Source organism: Lepus europaeus, chromosome 3, assembly GCF_033115175.1.
Source record: "Lepus europaeus isolate LE1 chromosome 3, mLepTim1.pri, whole genome shotgun sequence".
NCBI classification, from domain to species: Eukaryota; Metazoa; Chordata; class Mammalia; order Lagomorpha; family Leporidae; genus Lepus; species Lepus europaeus.
In genome coordinates this window covers 36,562,738-36,580,871 of record NC_084829.1, presented here as the reverse complement: position 1 = coordinate 36,580,871, position 18,134 = coordinate 36,562,738, and the positions used below count along the sequence as shown (strand labels likewise).

The 18,134-nt window shown below is 48.5% G+C and overlaps 2 protein-coding genes and 1 pseudogene across 7 annotated transcripts in view; 2 read left to right on the top strand and 1 right to left on the bottom strand.

Moving 5' to 3' along the window:
* Window positions 1-2,289, top strand: part of LOC133756339 (syntaxin-6-like) — a 28,590-nt pseudogene extending 26,301 nt beyond the window's left edge.
* Window positions 1-2,818, bottom strand: part of MAPK14 (mitogen-activated protein kinase 14) — a 91,158-nt gene extending 88,340 nt beyond the window's left edge. Inside the window, exon 1 of one of the 3 annotated variants that reach the window (XM_062186020.1) lies at window positions 2,300-2,818. In XM_062186020.1, the coding sequence (XP_062042004.1) occupies window positions 2,300-2,415 (116 nt within the window). In that variant the 5' untranslated portion in view covers window positions 2,416-2,818. The remainder of the gene's footprint in view (window positions 1-2,299) is intronic. The other 2 variants (XM_062186019.1, XM_062186018.1) reach the window with 2 other exon arrangements.
* Window positions 2,819-3,853: 1,035 nt separating this feature from the next.
* Window positions 3,854-18,134, top strand: part of SLC26A8 (solute carrier family 26 member 8) — an 85,174-nt gene continuing 70,893 nt past the window's right edge. For all 4 annotated transcript variants that reach the window (XM_062186015.1, XM_062186014.1, XM_062186013.1 and 1 more), the window contains exons 1-3: window positions 3,854-3,927; window positions 10,431-10,617; window positions 16,315-16,454. In XM_062186015.1, the coding sequence (XP_062041999.1) occupies window positions 10,436-10,617; window positions 16,315-16,454 (322 nt within the window). In that variant the 5' untranslated portion in view covers window positions 3,854-3,927; window positions 10,431-10,435. The remainder of the gene's footprint in view (window positions 3,928-10,430; window positions 10,618-16,314; window positions 16,455-18,134) is intronic.

Sequence of the window (18,134 nt, the reverse complement as noted above, 5' to 3'; positions counted from 1 at the left end):
AGGAAGAAGCTTTCTCTCTCCCTCTAACTCTGCCTTTCAAATAAATAAATATTAAAAAAAGAAAGAAAGAAAGAAAGAAAGAAAAATGGAGGGGGTGGCACTGTGGTGCAGTAGGTTAAACCTCCATATGGGTGCCAGTTCGAGTCCCGGCAGTTTGATTCTCAGCTGCTCCTCTTCCGATCCAGTTCTCTGTTGAGGTCTGGGAAAGCCGTAGAAAATGGCTCAATTTTTAAGCACCTGTACTCATGTGGGAGATCTGGAAGAAGCTCCTGGCTCCTGGCTTCAGATTGGCCCAGCTCCAGCCATTGTGACCATTTGGGGAGTGAACTGGCGGACTGAAGACCTATCTCTCCATCTCTCCCTTTCAACTGCCTGTAACTCTACCTCTCAAATAAATAAAACCTTTAAAAGAATGAAAAATGGAGGTATAGTAATGAGCCCGTAAATTTTTTTCAAAGATTTTATTTATTTGAGTGGTAGAGTTACAGACAGAGAGAAAAGAGACATAGAGAAAGTTCTTTCATCTGCTGGTTCACTCCCCAAATGGCTGTAAAGGCCAGAGCTGGGCTGATTCGAAGCCAGGAGCCAGGAGTCTCCTCTGGGTCTCCCACGTGGGTGCAGGGGCCCAAGGACTTGGGCCATCTTCTACTGCTTTCCCAGGCCATAGCAGAGAGCTGGATCAGAAGTGGAGCCACCGGGACTCAAGTCCGCGCCCACAGTGCTGGCCACAGAGCCCTTAAATTTTAAAGGAGCAATTATCCAAACACACCTCTGAAAATTAGCAAATCAATAACTAATATATATACTAACTACAAAAGTTTCAAATTCCTTGAAAAGGTTAACTGCCACAGTGTAAAAGTGGGAGAAAGATGTCAACCACGGTGACATCTGCAGCATTACTCAAGCGGCTTGAACTAGAAAATGCAATATGATCTGTTGCTGGACACAATTGCACAATCTCAATTACCCAGAAGATTCTACCAAACAGGAAATTCATGATGTGATTTTAAGAAACACAGGAATCATATTTAAAGATGAACAAATCCAAAAGCCTGGAATTTGTTCCGAAACAAACAAACAAAATGCATTTTGCCAGCTCCTTTTCCACCCATGCAGGCACAGGAATTGATAAAACAGGAAAAAGCTCACTTTGAAGCCTGACACTTAGTTTCAGATCAGGAGCTCTCAAAAGATACTAAGTATAAAACACAGTGTCTAAGGCCTTGGAAGTTAGAGAAGTCAGTAAAATACTTCAGGTCTGGAAATGTCCTGGTGTCAATTTAAACACGGGCACTGTGTAAAGGACAGCTGGCCGGTGTCTAACTTTCTTCTCCTGGAAGTTCCCGATCCTAAGGAAAACCAAGTGTATCTCAGGTCACAGCCGCAGATAAGGTCTCTGCACACTCTCCAAGGGGCCTTAAAAACACACGATTCACAGGAATTATCTCAACTTTCAAATATTCACAGTAGCTCCCTGCCCCGTGAGCGACTTCTGGGTTTTGAGGCTCCCCCGCTCCCCGTGAGAACCCTGCTTCGTCAAACAATACTTTAAATGAGCAGTGAGTGGTATGTGACTAATCAGCCAGGCCGCCAGTTTCTCAAGCGGCAGGCACCACCGCCGCCCTCCACGGAAAGGAAACTCGCTCTCGACCGAATCGGAAACACACCACTCAAGCTGGCACAGGGCTCGCCGAGATAAAGCCGATATTTTAAGCCCTATGGGTCGCTGCAAATTCAAAAAGCACGCTTCTCCAGACGGGAGTTCCACAGAGGTTTGCAAAAAAGATAAAAAAGAAAAGAAAGCAAGCAAAGCCTGGAGCGAGCTCCCTTCGTCGTCAGTTTTGTTCAGACCACCCGATCTCCCGACTGGGTTCTGCTTTCTCCCGCAGCTCCCCGGGTTGTCCGCGCCCCCGGGACGGGTGCACCCCCGGGAAAGGGTCCTTCTGCAAGGTGTCCGTAGGGACCCCCGCCCCGCTCCCCGCAGAACAGCCGCCCCTCCCCCAGGGCCAGCCCCCCGGGGGGAGCAGCGCTCGGCGAAACGAAAGCGCAGGGCGTGCGCCAGGAGCGAGCTCCAGCCAGCACCACCACCTACCGCCCACAGCGGACCTGCGCCTGCACGCAACGGACCACCGCCCTGGGCGTGCAGGCTGCGGGATGCCGGGGGTGCAGGGACAGCCATGCTCTCCCTCGGGGGAAATTCCTGCCGCTGGGCGCATAGCGGAGCCGCGGGGGCAGGCCTGGCCCTCGGGCACGAGGGGGCCACCCTGCCCACCGCGGCCCCGGGCCTAGCGACACTCACCACACGGAGCCATAGGCGCCAGAGCCCACCGGGGACAGGTTCTGGTACCGCTCGGGCACCTCCCAGATTGTCTTGTTCAGCTCCTGCCGATAGAACGTGGGCCTCTCCTGAGACATTTTCCAGCGACGGCCGCGGGGCGAGGAGCTGGCCCTGAGGTGCCCCCGCCTGCACCCACGCCCGCTCCCCGGCCCTCGTCGCCCGCCCAGGCGGGCGGGGACCTCGCGCTGGCCGCCGCGCAGGTGCGGCTGCTGAGACCCCCGCAGACAACCGCGCGTGCGGCCCCTGTCAGCTGCAGCTGCTGGACGCGCCTCAGGGACCGAGGCGAGCCCGGCTACGGGCAGGAGCGCGCTGCGGGGCTGAGGGCTGCGCCCGCCGGGGTCTCCCTGCACCCTCTCCCGGGCCGGGCCGACGGCGGGCCGTGCCGCTGGACTCCCGCTCCAGTTGCAGCGCCCGCTGAGGCTCCAGTGGTCGCAGTTCCAGAGCCAGCGAACAGGAGCCGCCTGCCGTCCTCTCGCGAGATCGGCTCCCGGGACTCTCCGCGAGCCGAGATTTTACCCAATATGGAACCTGCCCGCGGGAGGGGGTTCGGGAGGAGAGAGCGCCGGAGGAGCAGTTCTCGCGAGAAGAGAGCAACAGCTGGAGCCCAGAGGCAGGAACTCCCGGGGACTGTTCTCGGCCGCGCCAAGGCGGAGGCTGAGGCGGGGATGCTCGCGCACCACAGGCCGCGCGCGCCCCGCTGTGGTCGGTGGGGCTGTAGTGCCTGACCACTGCGGAGAGCGACGGGGACGAGTAAGCGTGAGGGGAAAAGAGCCAGCAGATCTTGGAACTGCTCGGTGGAACTCCACCGTTTCCAAGAAATACCGGCGTCCAAAACTGGTTCCAGTCAGAAGGCCGTCGCATTCCCGTGTGCTCACGGACAGATGGCTAACCCTCCGGGACGCTGACGAAATCGGCCCCAAAGACAAATATTAGCCCCGCTCGAAGCCGAGACTTTGCACCCGAACGGGTGCAAAGGTCGCCCCGGGACGCTCAGGGGCCTCTGCGGGGGTCGGGGCCGCACAGGTGGCTCTGATGCGTCTTAAAAGCCGTGGCCCCGAAGCTTAGAAACCGACTTCCGGCCCCAAGAGCAGGCCTGAGAAGAGGACTTGGAGATTTTAAGTGGGGGCTCTCCCAGGAAGGCGGAGGACCAGGGAGTGCGCTTGTGGCACTGTCGCTTTTAGGCAAGCCGCCGGTTGGCCCTGCTCAGCTGCAAGAGAACTCCGGCCCTCCGTTCCCACCTCATAGGGACAAGAAAATACCCGCGAGTGGGCAAGTGTTGTGGCCCCAGGCCCACACCCACTGGTGCTGGCCCGGCCCGTGCTAACGCCTGCTACCCTGAGCGCAAGGATGGGAGTCTATCTTGTCCTCCGATCCTTTGAGGGCCACGCCAGGACAGGGGCCGAGGGCTCCCACGGCCGTGTTCTCCTTCCTCGCCCCCGCTCTCGCCGCCCGCCCGCCCCGAACGCCCGCGGGTTCGGCCGCAACGGCTCGGGAACCGCCGGCGTCCGGGTCGGCAGCGCTGCCAGCCAGGCCAGAGCCCTGGGAGACCCGAGCCGCCCGCCGCACTCCCGCCTCGGGCGGGGAAACAGGTGAGCTGCGGGAGGCGGGGCTGCAGGCGGAGAGTCGCGGGTCGCGGGCCGGGCTGGGTCCGCCGCCCGCAGCGGGGTCCCGCACGTCGCGGGCGCTCGCTCGGTCAATATTGGTAGAGTGAGTGGCTGACGGCGGTGCCTGGAAGCTTATCTCCCGCCTCTGCTTTGAACTGCCGCATGGAACGGCACCGGCAAGAGGCCGTGCGTGCCCTGTGCAAGCAGACTCCTTCCAGACGCCCTGGAGTTGGCTCGCCCGCCCCGTCGGTCTGGTCACTTTATGCTCCCTGACTGAACCCCCTCCCGACCCCTTGGCTCCTCCTCTTCCCATCCAATCCTGTTTATGCATGGGCGTCCCCCGGCGAAGACTGCTCCAACACCCCGGTCCCCATACTGAGTCATGCCAGCGCCAGCCCCATCTTGCTAGCGTCGAAGGGCGCTTCTGTGTTGGATGAAGGACAGTCACGCCCAGCCGCTAGACAGTGGCCGAAGGATCTTGAAAATGATGCTCTTTGCTGCCGGCGCCGCGGCTCATTAGCCTAATCCTCCGCCTGCGGCGCCGGTACTCTGGATTCTAGTCCCGGTTGGGGCGCCGGATTCTGTCCCGGTTGCCCCTCTTCCAGGCCAGCTCTGCTGTGGCCCAGGAAGGCAGTGGAGGATGGCCCAAGTGCTTGGGCCCTGCACCCGCGTGGGAGACCAGGAGAAGCACCTGGCTCCTGGCTTCGGATCAGCGCAGCGCTGGCCTTAGCGGCCATTTGGGAGGTGAACCAACGGAAGGAAGACCTTTCTCTCTGTCTCACTGTCTAACTCTGCCTGTCAAAAAAAAAAATGATGTTCTTTGCTTATGCTTTCTGTGTTTCAAATGCATTAGGATAAAAATCCTAATGGTAACAGTCTAAGAGGCATGTGTGAGAGAATTACAAGTTACCTTCAAATTTTGGAAGTGAATTTTGCCTTCCCATGATTATAGAGAACATATGGAAGATTCTCACAATTAAATGAGTCCTTTGGATGTCACATCTATTGGGTCAGCAGACAGAAAATTGGGTTGTATTTAAATGTTTTATTCTTGGCTTTTAAAATACTTTGAAGACAGCTTATGTAAATGAATTTATGGGTGGATAAGGGTAGGTTGGGAAGTGCCTGTATTTCAGCTGTCCAACAACTTACCACTGAGAAGCTGACTCAAGACAAGTGATGCCATTTGTAGTGGTCCTCATACTGTATCAGGGTCACCAGGAGGGCTCTGAAAATCAGCCGCCGCCCTCCCCCAACACACACACACACACACACAGGTTTCTGACTCAGTGGATCTTGCTAGGTGGGACCTACCTGTCAGTAGGAGCCTCTGGTCATTGCATCATGTCAGGAAGAGTCCTGCTGAGCCACTAAGGTTTCTGTGAAATGAGAAAGAAGGACATAAGGGACAGGGGCTGGGCTGAAGCCAGGAACTCAATCCAGGTCTCCTACATGGGTGACAGGAGCCCATGAACTATCCCCTCTGCTTCCCAGGGTCTGCTTTAGCAGGAAGCTGGAATTAGGAGCTGGAGCCAGGAATAGAACCCAGGGACTCTGATGTGGGACAGGGGCATCTTAGCCACTAGGCTAAACACCCACCTTGATGACAGCTTCTCACTGGCCTCTCATAGCCATCACTCACTGTGGCCCCGTAAGTGTATGGCTTGGTAACCAATGACCCCTGCCCTAGACTAGTATAATATGAATGGTCTCCAGCTCATCTTTTTGCCTCAGTTTCTTCTATCTCCAGAACTTTCTGTAATGATGGAAATGTTTCATATTTGTGCTGTCCAGTAAGATAGCCACTAGCCACATGTAGCTTTGTACACTTGAAATGTACCTGGTGTTATTGAGAAACTGAATATTTTATTTTATTAAGTTAAATTTAAATAGCAACAGGCAGCCAGTGGCTAGCCCATTGGATAGCACAGCTCCAGACTGTAGCCCCGACACAATTTGTCTTCCCAAGGTGCAGCTCCATGCACATTGCTATTCCTACCTGAGACTTTATGTAACTAAAAAGTGCAGAGTCTGCCCTACTTGTAAAACTCTCCAAGAACAGGTCTTTACCTACTTTTTGTGGTTTAATTCTGGATGTACTCAGATCTGTTGAATTACTTCTCTTACAGAGTATTATCTCTTTCATTTTACCTTGGTCTCTCCCTAGAATTCCTGTCCCTCTTTTCTGACCCCAACTGAGGCAGAGCTGCAGTCCCATCTCCCCTAGAAGCCTTCCCCAGCCCTCCAGGCTGGGGTGATGAAGCCCACTCTAGAGGAGGCCATATGTTTCTAGAATGTGGCGTCTATAAGAGGACTTCAAAATTTCTTGTGGAAAATGGAATTTTAAAAATTTATGTTTGTGCAAAACAAATTTGAAATCCATGCATAGTTTTATCATAAACTTTCTGAACACTCCTTGTATTTTGGCATCAAAAAGATCAGGTCCAGGGCATAGCAGGTAAAGTCAATGCCTGCAGCGCCGGCATTCCATATGGGCGCTGGTTCGAGTCCCAGCTGCTCCACTTCAGATCCAGCTCTCTGCTATGGCCTGGGAGGGCAATGGAGGATGGTCCAAGAACTTGGGGCCCTGCACCTGTGCAGAAGACCTAGAAGAAGCTCCTGGCTTCAGATCGGCACAGCTCCGGCTGTTGCGGCCATTTGGGGAGTAAACCAGCAGATGGAGAGCTCTCTCGCTCTCTCTCTCTCTCTCTCTGTTGGCCTGTAGACCAAATCTTTTCTGGAGAGAGGTGCTTTGTTGAAGATATACTGTGGTTTGTCTTTGTTTTTGTTTTAATTCTTTTCTTTGAGAGAGAGAGACAGAGAGAAAGGTCTTTTCCGATGGTTCAATCCCCTAAATGGCTGCTACGGCTGGCGCACTGCGCCAATCCAAAGCCAGGAGCCAGGCACCTCCTCCCAGTCTCCCATGCAGGTGCAGGGCCCAAGCACTTGGGCCATCCTCCACTGCCCTCCTGGGCCACAGCACAGAGCTGGACTGGAAGAGGAGCAACTGGGACAGAATCTGGCGTCCCAACCGGGACTAGAAACCAGGGTGCCGGCGCCACAGGCGGAGCATTAGCCCAGTGAACCGGGGCGCTAGCCAATGTACTATGTTTTTTAAAACAAAAAATAATTGACAACATTCAAGAATCAAAGATCCCACATAGGGGCTGGTGTTGTGGCGCAGTGGGTTAAAGCCCTGGACTAAAGTGCCAGCATCCCATACGTGCAGTGGTTCGAGTTCCGGCTGCTCCACTTCTAGTCCAGCTTCCTGCTAATGCATCTGAGAAATCAGCAGAAAATGGTCCCTGCTCCCACGTAGGATACCCAGAAAAAGCTCCTGGCTCCGATTTCAGATCAACTCAGCTCTGGCTATTGCGGCCATCTGGGGAGTGAACCAGCGGATGGAAGCAGATTCCATGTAAAAACCTGAGTTGATGGCTTCTTCCGGGAAAGAGCAGATCTGGTGGCCTTGGGCCCCACGCTGGCCTGTGCCAACACTTGCTGGAGCTTAGTGAGTGCTGCTGCTGCCGCTGCCCCTGCCTCAGCCAGGCCCCCTGTTCCTGCCACTCCTCCATGTTCACACCTAGCCTGTTTCACACCAACCCTGCCTCAGTGCCACTTTCTCAACAAGATGCTGAATTCTTGATCTGTCCTATGATAGCAATTTTTATAATCCCTGTGTAATTAGCAGGTTAATGTTTCTCTTCTAGGTTGCTAGGAAACATAAGTTTGTTGTGGTACAAAGAATTTTGAAATCATGTGTAGTTTTCTCACAATACACATTTTCCATGAACTTTTTGAAGTCTCTTATTTTACTCTAGTAATGGAACTTTATTGTAAAGTTGTATGACAAAAGTGAGCAAGAGTGGTTCAATATTCCTGTCAATGGCAGAGAGAGGGAGAAATATTGAGTTTTTAAATACAGTTCTACTTCGGGCCGGTGCCACAGCTCACTAGGCTAATCCTCCACCTGCGGTGCCAGCACCCCGGGTTCCAGTCCCGGTTGGGGCACTGGATTCTGTCCCGGTTGCTCCTCTTCCAGGCCAGCTCTCTGCTGTGGCCCGGGAATGCAGTGGAGGATGGCCCAAGTGCTTGGGCCCTGCACCCTCATGGGAGACCAGGAGGAAGCGCCTGGCTTCTGGCTTCGGATCGGCGCAGTGCGCAGGCCGTAGCAGCCATTTGGAGGGTGAACCAATGGAAAAAGGAAAACCTTTCTCTCTGTGTCTCTCTTCACTGTCTAACTCTGCCTGTCAAAAAAAAACAAAAACAGTTCTACTTCTTTTTCTGCTTTCAAAAGACACAAGGTATGAGTTCTCTTAAGTGATGTATTGTGACATCCCTCCCCCAGCCTCTTCTGTATCCCCAGCCACTCCTCACTGCTTTGGTGAATTCGTGACCTTTAGTTCATGAGTGTCACACTGCATTCTACTGTGTTCCAATGCTTTGCTATTAAAAGTACAATATAAAATTATGGCCCAAGTACTTAACTTTTCTAAAGCCTCAGTTTTATCATCTTTAATATGGAGGAAATAGTACTAGGGTTGTTGTGGGAATTCAATAAAATACCACTTGAGAAAAAAACCTAGTGTCATGCTCGGCATATTATGAGTACTCAACTCATGTTGGCAATGATTACGCTACGTGATCATTCTGAAAGAAAACAATTTGCTAACACACTCACTTGTTTGCAGCCTTACCCATACAAAAAGTATTTGTGGGGGTGGGCACTGAGACACAACAGCAGGTTAAGCTGCAACCTGGGACCCCTGCATTGCATATTGGAGTGCCTGAGGTCACATCCTGGCTCCTACACTTTCAGTCCAGTTTCCTGTTAATGCATCCTGAGAGGCAGCAGATGATAGGCCAGATATCTGGCCCTGCCACCCACATGGGGGATCTGAATGGAGTTCCAGGCTTTGGTCTGGCTCTTGTGGGCATTTGGGTAGTGAACCAATCAATGGACGATCTCACTGTCTCTCTGTCACTCTGCTTTTCAAATAAATACATAAACATTTTAAAAAACTACTTGCATAATCAACATAATATGTATGTTCATCAAAATATTTTATAGTTATTTAACATGTACAAAAGGTACTCTAAAGAAATCTGTGCAAAAAAATGAAAGTAAAAGTAAGAGTTTGTTTTGATACCAAAAAGTTTTTGGTGCAAAAATAATTTTTTATAATATGTTACAATTGTATGTCATGAAAAAATTGCATGGATTTCAAGAAAAATTGTTTGCACCAAAATAAATTCATACTTTTAATTCCATACAAGAGTCCCTCAACAAGTTCATGGAAAGTGGAATTTAAATATACATTTTTTTGGTGCAAAATATTTTGATAGTCATGCATAATTTTTTTCATAAAATACATTTCCATGAAGTTTTTGAAGAACACTTATATGTGGGAGTTTCAGAATTGCCCCAAAATAAGTTTACGCAGATTTTAAAAGCTTAAAGTTATATTTTAAGATCATGCTGTCCAGTCATGACATTTAGGGACAGGGAGCCTGAAACTCAATCTTTGAGAAATCTGCTCCCAATTATACAACTAATTATTAAATAAGCCAGGATTAGAACCTCTGTCTCCTGACATTTTATGCACTGCTTTTTCTAATATACCAGGATGCTGCTAACTGGATACTTGAAAGTCAAGAAATATTTGTTGAGAGACAACTAAGTGTAAGTCTGGATTCTGGTTCTAGGGATGCAGCCATGAATAGTCAAGTCCCTGCCCTCTAGAGTTAATGTGATGCGGGAAACAGACCATGGACAAGCAGACAGGTCTTGAGTCAGGCACTGGCAAATGCTGTGAAGACGAGTAAAGGGTTAAGGGATCAATCTTCCCTCCCTCCATTGGTTCACTCCCCAAATGGCCGCAGACCAAAGCCAGGAGCCGGGAGCTTCTTTCAGGTCTCCCAGGGACCCAAGCACTTTGGGCATCTTCCAACGCTTTCCCAGGCCATTAGTAGGGAGCTAGATCAGAAGTGGAGCAGCCAAGACTCATGAGACTCATGACTCATGGGATATGGGTGCTGCAGACAGTGGCTTTATTCCCTGCACCACAGCGCTAACCCTGAAGATCTAGATCTTTTTGAAGTGTGTGTGTGTGTGTGTGTGTTGTTTGTTTTTTTGACAGGCAGAGTGGACAGTGAGAGAGACAGAGAGAAAGGTCTTCCTTTTGCCGTTGGTTCACCTTCCAATGGCCGCCGCTGCTGGCGCACCGCGCTGATCCGAAGCAGGAGCCAGGTGCTTCTCCTGGTCTCCCACGGGGTGCAGGGCCCAGGCACGTGGGCCATCCTCCACTGCCTTCCCGGGCCATAGCAGAGAGCTGGCCTGGAAGAGGGGCAACTGGGACAGAATCCGGCGCCCCGACCAGGACTAGAACCCGGTGTGCCAGCGCCACAAGGCGGAGGATTAGCCTATTGAGCCGCGGCGCCGGCTATGTGTGTGTTTTTTAAAATCTCATCTCTTTCCACTCCTCCAGGAACGATGCTACCAGAGAGAAGTACCCAGAGTTTCAACTATAAATACAGGCAAAATTCTTTCTCCTATGATGTTAAGCGAGACATCTACAATGAAGAGAACTTTCAACAGGAACACAGGAAAAGGGGCCTTTCCTCCGGGAACATGGATATTGATATCACCACCTTCAGACACCATGTCCGGTGCCGGTGCGTGTAGCCAATCATTGAAGCATCACCAACCCACGCAGGATCGAATTCTAACCTGACTTCTTTGGTGCCTACTTCTGTCTTCCTTCTCTGCTTTCTTGTCCTCAGAACCCTGAAGTCTATTGTGTAATTTTTCTCCAGGCTTTTTTGTGTGTGGATGTGGTTTGTCTTATGGTGCCTTCTTGCTTGTCTTGGTCTATTTTCTATCCCCGTAACAAAATACCTCAAGCAAGTAAGTCGTAAGGTAAAGAGGTTTATTTGGCTCACAATCCTGGTGACTGGCAGGTCCAAACAGCCTGGTGCCAGAGCCCTGGGGAGGACCCCTGGCTGTGTCATAACAGGAGAAGCAGAAAGGGAACCAACCGCGTGTGGAGGGGCCAAGTCTTGGGGTGACTGTGCTTTGTACCAACCTGTTGGGTCAGTCCTACTCTAGTTCCACCAGAGCTGGAACTCAGAGGTCACAGCATCAATCCTTCATGAGGTGGTATCCCTGTGCTCTAAGCGCCTCCCATGAGGCCCCACCTCTTGAAGGTTCCATCCCTTCCCAACACTGCCACACTGAGCACCAAGTGTCCTGTACGTGAATCTTTGAGGAGCAAACTGTATCCATATCATAGCAGGCATAAAAGCTTTGGGTATCCTCACAGTACCTGGGGATGACATTTAATAGGCACCCTGTTCAGTCAACCACCATAACCAGTAGCCTCGCAAAAAAAAGTCAACCATGGTGCACTATTGAACGGTAGCAGAATGAGTTCCTTCTAACTTCCTATCCAACGTAGTTCTCATGGTGCTATGCAGGTACTCAACTATCCACGGAGTACTCACAGTCACAGTAGAGCCCGCCACCATCACCACCTGCAACCCAGGGCCTCTTTACCTGCTTTTGTACTGTGAAACTTTCAATGATCAGATGAAGTTAATGAGCCTCTTATCAGAATAGTATTTTTTCCCTGTGTTTTGTTGTGGTAAAATATAACATAAAGTTGACTCTCTTGACTGTTTTGAAGCATAGAATTCAGAGGCATTATAAATATGTACCATGTGGTACAACCATCGCCACTATCTCTTTGCAAAACCTTTTCATCATCGCAAACAGAAACTTTGTACTCATTAAGCAATAACTCCCCATTTCCCCCCTCCTCCCAGCCTCTGGTAACCTCTCTTCCACTTCTGTCTTTATGAACTTGCCCGTCCTAGGTATTTTGTTTAAGTGGACTCATACAATGTTTGTTGTTTTGTGCCTGACTTATTCCACTTAGCATGATACATTCAGGGTTCATCCTGGTTGCAGTACATGTCATCAGTACTTCATTTAGTTTTATAGCTGAGTAACATCCCATTTTATTGATATACTACACGTCGTGTATTCATTCATTGGTTAGTTGACAGTTGGTTGCTTCCACTTTTGGCTATTGTGAATACTGCTGCCAGGAACGCTGGCATGGGAGATCTGTTTGAGACTCTATTTCCAGTTCTTGTAGATGTATACCTAGGAGTAGCGTTGTTAGATTGTGCTGTAATTCTATGTTGAACTTTCTGAGGAGCTGCCAAACTATTTTTGCATAGTGGCCACATCATTCTACCTTCCCACTGGCAAAGTACATCTCCACATCCTTTTCAACATTTATTATCTTTTATTTTTTATTATAGTCATTCTAGCAGGTACGAAATGGTGTTTCTCCTTGTGGTGTTCTGTTTTTGTCTTCTATTTGCATTTTTTCTGATAATTTAAGATGATGCACATCTTTTCATGTGCTTATTGGCCACTTGTACGTCTTCTTTAGAGAAACATCTATCCATTTCCTTTGCTCTTTTTTTTAAAGATTTATTTATTTATTTGAAAGTCAGAGTTACACAGAGAGAGGAGAGACAGGGAGGTCTTCCATCTGATGGTTCACTCCCCAATTGGCCACATCAGCCAGAGCTACGCTGATCCAAAGCCAGGAGCCAGGAGCTTCTTCTGGGTCTCCTCTGCGGGTGCAGTGGCCCAAGGACTTGGGCCATCCTCTGCTGCTTTCCCAGTTGCATTAGCAGGGAGCTGGATGGGAAGTGGAACAGCTGGGTCTCAAACCAGTGCCCATATAGGATGTTGGCATTGCAGACAGCAGTTTTACCCACTAAACCACAACACCAGCCCCTTGGGTTACTTTTTTGTCTATAGTGTAAGGTAAGAGAACAACTTCAATCTTTTTCACATGTATTCTGTTTTTCCAGCACATTTTGTTGAAGAGATGTTCTTTCTCCAGTGAATGATCTTGGCCAGAATAATTGTTTGTTTGTTTGTTTGTTTGACAGGTAGATTTAGACAGTGAGATAGAGAGACAGAGAGAAAGGTCTTCCTTCCGTTGGTTCACCCCCCAAATAGCTGCTACAGCCTGCACGCTGCGCTGATCCGAAGCCAGGAACCAGGTGCTTCCTCCTGGTGTCCATGCAGGTGCAGAGCCCAAGCACTAGGGCCATCCTCCACTGCCTTCCTGGGCCACAGCAGAGAGCTGGACTGGAAGAAGAGCAACTGGAACAGAACTGGCGCTCCAACCGGGACTAAAACCTGGGGTGCCGGCGCCGCAGGTGGAGGATTAGCCTAGTGAGCCATGGCACTGGCCCAGAATAATTGTTTAATACATGAAATAAATAGGACTATGAAGAAAACCAGTCATGTGAAAATATAGTTATCAAAGTATAAAAAATGTCAAAATTATGTTATTTAACAATGTGGGTCTGATAACTTCATAATTTCCAAGTAGTGATGAATGTAAATAATGTTTCCAGATAAATGTAGCAGTTGTGATAGGATATGGCAATATTAATGATTGTTATCGGCAACAAAGACAAGGTCTGCTGATGATATGGTGGTTTGTTACCAACATTCATAATTGAAGGACATGATAGATTTCAGTTTGAGGTTTTTGAGAATAAAGATATAAATCTTTCTATGGAAATCCACATAAACTTCCAAATTGTATCTGCAGACCCCTTGGAGATCCATAAACCTCAGGTTAAGAATCCTGATTGCTCAAGTTGTGCTCACCCACACTCTGGATGTAGCAGTCCCTCACATCCCCTGGTTGATGTATCATCCACAGTTGGCAGGCCCCTCGTCCCTGAAACAATCTCCTTTGTCCATATCCTGTCCTTCCCAAGTTGTGTGGTCTCGTATGTCTCTCCCCAGCCCCGTGTCTCCATGGTCATTTCCTCTGCTCCAGGATGGGTCAAGAGACATATGTGTCAGAGCTTTTGGAGACCACGTTGAGTTTGTCTCTACAAAACTTTACCTTCATTCTAAATAAGTATTACCAAAGAAATTCCAACCAAACTCCTCTCCATTTGCCCTAACCTTGCCATCTGAACACTCAAATCTGACCCATTCTACCTGCTGTGCACTTTAATAGTAGTTCTTATTTTTTACTTCAAAAACACAGTTGTCTCCACTTCTGAATTTTAACCAGAAAGGTAGCACAGCACAATGGTTGACAATTTTGAAACCAGGCTACTGGTCCTGAATTCTGATTCTGCTGCTTCCCAAGAATATCCCTAGGTAAGCTATCCAACCGTACTGTGCCTGAGTTTCCTCATCTGTGAGGCAGGCACAGCACTGACACCTACCTCATAGGGTAACCATGAGGATGCCAAGTGTACTTGTCAAGTATCTAAGAGATAGAAAGTGCTGGATAAATGGTATGTTGTTCGTGTGCTTTTCTTTTTAGGAAATAAAATAATCTTTTAATTTCACCTCTTCCTTTTTTGCAGAAAACCTCTTATCTCTTTTCTTTTCCTTCCTCTTTATTAGCAAGTGAAAATACCCCCTTTCTTGTCAAAATCTGCCCCTGTGACTTCATACTGATTCTTACATTCCTCCCTTTTAAGATGCCTTCACTAAAATCCAAATTCATGTCTACATGCCTTATACCCAAAACTTGCAGGAGAATGGCAATGTGGTATTTCTTTCTTTCTGGCCAGTGGTCTTGCTCCTGGCTCCCAGGCAGAATTTGACAGCTATCAGTAGGAACTATGAAGGTAGTAGAGTGGATAGAACACTGAACTGGGAATCAGAAGACCTGGTTTCTGGCCCCAGCTCTGCTCACACTTATCTACCCTTGATTATAATAGGGATAGTAATGCTTACAGTTATGAGAGTCAAATATGCTGGAAATTACTTATTTTCTGAGCACACATTTTAGCTCTTCATATATTGGAGTTATATTTGTTGTTATAGTTAAAACTAGTTATCTAGCACAGGTCATAGGTGAAAAAATCTTTAAACTTTCAGTTCATATAGATAACAAACAGCAATTTAAAACCAAATTGGAGGGCTGGCACTGTGATGCAGCACTGATATCCCATATGGGGTCTCGTTTGAGTCCTGGCTGTTCCCTTCTGTCCAGCTCCCTGTTAATGTGCCTGGGAAAGCAGCAGCAGATGGCCCAAGTCCTTGGACTCTTGGACCCATGTGGGTGACCGGGGAGAAGCTCCTGGCTCATGGCTTCAGATTGGCTCAGCTCCGGCCATTGCAGTCATTTGGAGAATGAACCAGAAGATTCTCTCTCTCTCTTTCTCTCTGCCTCTCTCTCTGTAACTCTGTCTTTAAAATAAATAAAACAAATCTTTAAAAAAAAAATTGGGAGTCTGGCTTAGGATACCCATACCCCATATTGGGATGCCCAGGTTTGTGTCCTGACTCAGCTCCCAGTTCCAGCTTATTGCTAATGTGCACCCTAGGAGGCAGCACATGATGGCTCAGGTAGTTGAGTCCCTGCAACCCAAGTGTGTATTACTGGTTCCCACCTTCAGCCTATCCTTGCTGTTGCAGACATTTAGGGAGTAAACCAGCAAATGGGAAGTCTTCCCCCACCCCCACCTCTCAAAGAAAATAAATTATAAATAAATAAAAACAAATTGGCTTCACTGGTTGGTTGGTATCTTTTTGTGCAGATATGCCCAGATCGTTATAGAATGTTTAGTAGTATCGCTGGCTTCTATCTAGTAGATGCTGGTGATGAGAATCAAAAATGTCCCAGACATTGCCAGATATCTCCCCTGGAGGACACAGTTGCTTCTGGTGAAGACCCACTGGGTTAAAGGAAAATAAAACATTTTATAAAGGTCTTTCTTTACATGGCTAACTCCTTCAGCACAGGACTCCAGATGGTATATTTTCTATAAATTTCTACATATGACAAGTCAAAGTCAGAATTAATGTAGTGTGAGTATGATAACTGCCCCTGCCACCCATCAATATGATATCTCAAAAAACTGTGCTAATCAAGAGAAAGCAATAGCACACCATGTTTCTACTGGAAAACTGGTAGATCTAATTATTTCCAATCATCCAGTCAAACAACAGAACTTACCATATGCTGATCATATCAGGGTTAGTTTTCCCGGAGGCATAAGCACTGGTTCTCAACCAGAGGTGATTTTGTCCCCCAGGGAATATTTGGCAATGTCTTGGAGACATTTTTGGCTGTCACGACTGGGGGAGGTGGTGCTACTGAATTCTAGAGACCAGGATGCTACTAGATACCCTGCAATGCTCAGTCCCACAGCATAGGATTACCCAGTCCGATATGTCAAAATATCAATAGTACGGATGAGAAATTCTGTAAGGCAAGAAGAATGGTGTGCTGCGCCTTTCCTTGGCTATGCAGGCGTTGTCCGTGGAGAACCTAATCAAGTCTCTGCTCTTCTTTCTCACAGCTGCTCATGGCCCAGGTTCCTAAGATGCATGTTTACCATCTTTCCCTTCCTACAATGGATGTGTTTGTATCGATTCAAGGATTGGCTTCTTGGAGACTTACTTGCTGGCTTAAGTGTTGGCCTTGTGCAAGTTCCCCAAGGTAAGGCAGACAAAGGCTTTCATCCGAATATGATGTACAAGACCTCCTCCACTTGCCCAGAGTAAACATGCATTTGTGCTGGATGAACAGAACAAAATGCGAATTTCACTCACTTCGTTATTTCTTCTCTTACCTGCCAGATTTCTTCTTCTTCTTCTTCTTTTTTTTTTTTTTTTTTTTTTTTTTTTTGACACAGGGTGGTTCTGAAAGACTTTGGAATTAGAACCCATGAATGCTTCCCAGAACATCTGCAACACCTACTCTTGGTCTTTGTTTAACTGGTCATTTCATACTCATGATTATAACAAATCTCACTCTGCACAGGTTTTCCTTAGAAAGGTAAAGGGCAGAATTAATGGCATCTCTCCAGCAGGTGACACAGTAATCCAGGGGCTGCTCTCTGTGGTTCCAACTGGCAGTTTATAGGTAAGACAACAAGATCACAAGAGAGGAGCTATCTGGGCTTTAGACCCCTTGTCCCCCAAAGGGGAACCAGCAGCTCTTGGAAACGGTCCTGTAATCGTTGCTTCCAGAGTTCCACAAGGGCCACGCCCCATTAGAAGAGTCCCTGTGCTCAGAGGAGCCCAAGGCCAGGGCCTCCCACTGGATCGTCATCTTTCACTCACAGCCCTCCTGTTCTAGATGGAATGTACTAATCAGGCTCGTTTGTACCAGAAGTGAGTCTGCCTGGTAATGCAACTGAACATCCTACAGTTTTCAGTTTCCAGGGAAACAGAGCAGAAAGTTAACCGAAGATCATATTTGGCCACAGAGGAAGAGAAAGGGTTTGATTGTTCCTTTATTCGCAGCAGTTCATAGCTCCCCAGATCGTCTTTAAACACCCCTGCCACTTCTGTCTTCCTGTGGCCCTCCAGACAGGTGGAGGCTGCTCCTTGTGCAAGCGTGCACAGCAGCAAAACAATGCAGCTCCAGCACAGCACTGTCGACTGGGAAAAGGCAAAGGGAGATGGTGTGAGTCAGATCTTGTTGCTTTAACTAAGATACCCCCGAGGAGCAACTTGGAAGGGAAGAAGGTTTGTGTCAGCTTACAGTTTGTAGGTTCACTGCCCAAGACTGGGTGACCCCCTTGGTCTGAGGTCTGGTAGAAGCGGGTGATGGCAGAGTGTGTGTGAATGGACGATAACCTGGCCAGGCAAGAAGCAATGAGACAGGTAGTACGTTCTTCTTCTATGTCCAAAGGTCTCTAGAAAGCCATCACGATTCAATCATGGGGCTCCACCCTAGCAATCTAATCTCATCCAATCACTTTGACAAACCCTCTGCCTTCAGACACCATAATCAAAGCAAACCATTACCCTAGGCCACTTTAATCCATTAACCATTAACAAAAGACCTCAGGTCGTTTGCTTGTTTGTTTGTTTTTGATTTATTTGAAAGATAGAGTAACAGAGACAGAGACAGAGACGGTGGAGAGAGAGAGATCTTCCATCCAGTAGTTCACTCCCCAAATGGCCAAAATGACCAGGAATGGGTCAGGCTTAAGCTGGGAGTCAGGAGCTTTGTCCAGGTCTCCCAAATGGGAGCAGAAGCCCAAGTACTTGGATCATTTTCTGCTGCTTTCCTATGCACAATAGCAGGGAGCTAGATCAGAAGTGGAGCAGCCAGAACTCAAACTGGCACTCATTCAGTAGATTAACCTGCTGTGCCACAACACCAGCC